Source organism: Limulus polyphemus, unplaced genomic scaffold, assembly GCF_000517525.1.
Source record: "Limulus polyphemus unplaced genomic scaffold, Limulus_polyphemus-2.1.2 Scaffold1109, whole genome shotgun sequence".
Lineage (NCBI taxonomy): Eukaryota > Metazoa > Arthropoda > Merostomata > Xiphosura > Limulidae > Limulus > Limulus polyphemus.
Window position 1 is genome coordinate 185,577 of NW_013666719.1, and position 5,043 is coordinate 190,619.

Here is a 5,043-nt window from a genome sequence, read left to right on the forward strand (position 1 = left end):
CAATATATATATATATATATATATATATATATATATGTCGGTGTAAACTACTTGTACCTGATGATGACAAAACCTTGTCGAAACATTGTACATTTGCTGATCTACAGCACTAAATACTTGTGCATAAAATGCAGATAGTAGCAGGATGAATCTGCTATTGAAACAGGCAGATAAGCATTGGCAACATCGAATTTGGTCATCCACTGTCCTCGTAAAAGTACCAATGCAGAGTGAGGAGTGACTCCATCATGAACATTGAAGGGTCTAAGAATTGATTTAGACTGGAAACCAATCCTCTATCTGTTTGTTGTGCCCAGGTAGATGTTCAATGACTCTAACCACTTCTCCCTTGACCAACAAATCTCTGATAGCCATGGAAAGAATTCCCCAAAATCTGAGATGTGAACTGAATGATTGATCTTGATGCAAGGACCAGTAGTACCCATGGATCTGTGGTAAAGGTTTTTTACATGTTCTGAAATTCTGGGAGCCAAGCCCACACACACACACCAAAGGTATATGGTAGTCACTACCACTGCTGGCGGCATTACAACCAAGTGGAGGAACCTCGTGGATATAGGCGGAATCTATTCTGGGTACCCATGGACCAAGAGGCTGATGCTAGGGGTTGGGACACTCGAATAGAGGCAGAACTAGGACCCCCTGTAGGAGCCAAGGAAAGATGAGAAGCCAACAGCGACAGGGATGAATGCAGATGGTCAAAATCAACTCTCAAATCCAAAGACTCTGGAACGTCTGCATAAATCAAGAGTTGGAGAAAAGGGCCTCATGTAACTCACAGAGGGCGGCAGCAGGTAGACAGATGTCCTCCAACTACTCATCTTTATCCAACAAATCCCAACACAAACCAGCCAAGAGACTAGGAAAAGTGCAGAAACTGACAAACGAACCTTGGAGGATGCCAACTCATCATCAGAGTGATGTGGAGATCACTGAGATGCTTCCTAAAAAAAGGTGTAGGGATGATAAATAAACCATTGTTAGGGTCAGACAAATCCTAGATAACTGTGATCTATTCAGGTTGACCACAGACTCACTTCTGGAACCCCACATTTCCAGGAGCAGATTTATACTCTGAGAGTCTAAATACACTTCTACCTGGCAGTGGTAGGTAAAAGGATGTTGTTTTGACAAATGTGGCAGACAAACAATAGCTGTCCCTTCATGTAACTAAGCAGTAAACCTCCCTGCATGAATTGCAATATCAGGTGATGGAGAAAGAACTAAGTACTTGCCCTCAGGCCTTTCTACTATCAAGGAAGATGCAGACTCAAAAGCAACCCGGGGAGAGACCTGGAACATCATGCACTAGATGTATCATTGGGAAAAAAAAGATTTGGAAGAGGCTGATCCAAACTGGCCTCATGAAAAGCTGACAAAGTAAAGAAATGCAAGGGAAAAAGTTAATCTAAATTTTCTCCAGAATGTCCAGTATCTCCCGCAAGCACAGCCTCAAAGTCCCCCGGATAAACATCACTGGACCGAATGTACATCTCCATCTCACTACGGATAAGGTCAAGGACAGCCTCAAATGAGAGCAACCCCCCATTTCAGGAGCAACACTAGATATCAAAGGAGGGATAAGAGAGACCTGATATGACTTCATACTGGATTAATCCCGGGAATGCATGATGAAATTCAGCTTGCCAAATGAAATATTTGTTTTTTAGTTTAGTTTTACAAAATCCAAACAAGAAACATGAAGAACACTCATAGTATCTCCAATGACTGAACTACAGAGAAACCCATTAGTGAATGCTTTGTCGAAGAAAAAGTGACAATATTATCTGAAGGAGTTGCTTATATACAGTACCAAGATAGAGGGCACACTGATGTAGGTGGAGAGTGTCATAAGACAGATATTGCCAAGGGCGATTAAGTGGGGAATAAAAGACTGGAGCAAATGAGAAATATCAGACCAATGCTTAGATGGGGAAAGGTAAAGAAACCCTAGCACTCGAGTAACAGCTGTAGTATGAGGGGAGGTAAGCATAATAATCTAAAATTTTTTTGTTTCTAATATTATCACATTTTTTAAACTATAAAATGTGGGAGGTTTGTTTTTTTGCACCTGACATAGAAACATTGATATTTTATTAGACTGTCATTGTATTTACTATAGTTAATTTTTAAATACTGGAGTTAACCTCTTTTGTTATTAAAAGCACGTTTGAAAACTGATGGACTATCATATTATTTCAGAGCCTACTTAGGAGTCATTCTGAGAATGCACTCGAACATACGCAAGCAGTTATCACCTGCTGTAGTATAAAAGGTTGTCACATCTACAATTTCATTGGAAAGACACTACAAGCAGTACATGCTGAATATTGCGTCAAGAACAAAATTGTCAAAACTACAACAGATAACGGCAGGAACTTCATAAAGGCTTTTAGGTTAGTGGCATATTCTAAAGTTACATGAATTTGTCTATATATTTAAATTACTGCATACTACAATAGCCCTTACTCAGGGAGCCGTGACCACATTTTCTATGTTAAGCCCACTGCCTTCGTAGAATTACTCCCATTTGTGAAATCATGCATGCATTGGCCAATTAGAGTGAAGCTTTAAAATATCATGATAAGAATATATAATGAGAGAGATAGAGAACAATTTGTATTATACAAACATGGGTGTGGGAATGAATTAATAAATGAAGGAAGGATTGAAATAATGGGAGGAAAGAAGATATGTATTACCAATATAATAGATATAAATTACAGCCTACATTCGTATAATTATGTCTTTCATGCCTGGGAGACTTTTCTTAATCTTAACAAGATCATCTGGTGTTAGCCAGTATTACTTGTATTTGGAGGAGCCTAGCCTCACTGTCATCATGTCATAAGCTTTGCTGTCATCCTGTCATAAGCCTTGCTGTCATCGTGTTATAAGCTTCGCTGTCATCGTGTTATAAGCTTCGCTGTCATCCTTTCACAAGCTTCACTGTCATCTCTGTCACATGTTTATTGGTTGGTTGTTCTGGTTCACTTGGTTGGACATCAGATCAAAACATTGCCCTTTATGGTTGGATTATTGGCCATGTTATTAAATGTCAAAATTATAGAGTGACAACTTCTTTTACAGACTGTTTTCCAACAATGCATCCACCATCTCTCCTGACCAACTGTATGGTGATGTTGCTGGTAGTGGTGATGATGCAGTCATAAATGAAGATGACGACTCAGATGAAGATGCTGTAGAAATTCATTCTCTTGCTTATATATTAGCTGTTGATGATGAGGTGTCACCTCATTTGTGTAGATGCAATTTGTCAGACTATCAAAGCTGTGCCTCTCATACATTGAATCTTGTTGTTACTACTGATGTAGGTAAAGCTTTAAATAATGTTAGTATAAAAAAATTGTCTTGATCAGCAATAGCATAAGTTTAAGCCCTATAGAATAAACAGAGCAGAAGCACTGTAGGTGCCAACACAACTTCAAAGAAATAGGGAATTGGAATTCAATGTTTGATGCCCTAAATCGCATAGATTAGTTAATATCTGTGAATCAAGTAATCAAGCCCTAGACTGCATTTTTGATCAACTATGCATTGTATGGCTGAATCCAGCTCAGAAAAATTCTATTTTGGAATATGTTCAAGTCATGAAACCTATTGCTAGAGCACTTGACATCTTGCAGTGTGAGCTCAAAGCATTTATAGGACTACTGATTTTTACCTTGCATGTCTGTCTAGCCAAATTGGGCGATTTAAACAATAAATGGTTGATAATTTGTAAACCCCCTACATGAAGTATTAATTCAAAGCATAAAAACTAGGTTTCACAACATGTTCAATGATCAATTCTTTTCAGGATGTATTCATCCTAGCTTCAAGCTTTCCTGGCTTCCAGAAAATGAGGAGGAACAAGTTTGACAAAAAAAGTGATCACAAAGATAGGAGAACACACAGCACAATATGGTATAGAATTGCCTAATCAAGAGAGCACAACAGAATATGAAGATAATTATTTCAGATGCCTGCAAACAAAGGGGGAAAAAGTACTGGAAATGAAAGTTCTCAAGTAGTTGATACTTTTCAAGATAGATCTCTTGTAAAGTCTGTTCACAATGATGCATTTCCAGATGCAGTCTTAAAGTCAGTTTTCGTTTCAGCTATTCCATCAAATGCCACAGTTGAGAGGGTTTTTTCAGTTGTAAAAGACGTGCTGATAGCAAAAACAGAAGGAATGTTTGATGCAAGCTTCAAAACAGCTGTTTTCTTGAAATGTAAATGTGATATTAACCACACAAAATAATCTAAGTTAGATTATTTTACACTAATTCAGAGGCTACTTAGTTAATTTAGTAATTTGTATTCCTTTTTCTTGTATTGTGTAAGTCATATGTTGTCATTACTTAGAAAATTATAAAGGAAAAATAAAAATAGTTCCTTTAATTGATATTCTAAAACCTCTTAATGTATAATGCATTTTTTTTTTGTCTTTAGTTCAATGCTTTTAGTTCAGTTCTGTATACATATATATAATATATGATGTACACGGTGTATGTTTTATATAGAGAATATAGGTATCCATTTGAAAAATTATGAGTAACAATTCGTTACTCATTACATTTTAAATCAGTAATGTTTTGGGTAATGGCACAACTATTTTTAACAGGTAACAGCCAAAGTAATGTCATTACTTTTTTTCTAGTAACATGCCAACACTGCTGGCATCAAATCAAAGATATATTTCTTATATTTATTAATAAATTTACAAAATTTCCAGGATACCATCGTAAACCTACTCTGGAAAATACAGTTAATCACATACATGAACTCAATTAAATATCTAGTATGTTGTGTTTAGTAAATTAACACTAAAAAATTTACCATTTTTGGATTTGAGGTCACGATGTATGACTTTGACAGGTGCTTCTTCATGTAAGTAGTTCATTCCTGAAATTTCAAGTTTTAGAAATTTATAAGCATGTCACTTATGTGCCTCCGTTATTTTATCTCAAATTTAAAATAATTTTGGATTATATGTGATGCATCTACTACATTATATAG

The 5,043-nt window shown here is 36.5% G+C and overlaps 1 protein-coding gene across 3 annotated transcripts in view; it reads right to left on the reverse strand.

Annotated features, from left to right (window-relative positions):
• The window catches only part of LOC106462172 (mitogen-activated protein kinase kinase kinase 20-like), a 194,229-nt gene that overhangs the window by 129,966 nt on the left and 59,220 nt on the right, over window positions 1–5,043 (reverse strand). For all 3 annotated transcript variants that reach the window (XM_022389353.1, XM_013922070.2, XM_022389354.1), the window contains exon 5: window positions 4,864–4,929. In XM_022389353.1, the coding sequence (XP_022245061.1) occupies window positions 4,864–4,929 (66 nt within the window). The remainder of the gene's footprint in view (window positions 1–4,863; window positions 4,930–5,043) is intronic.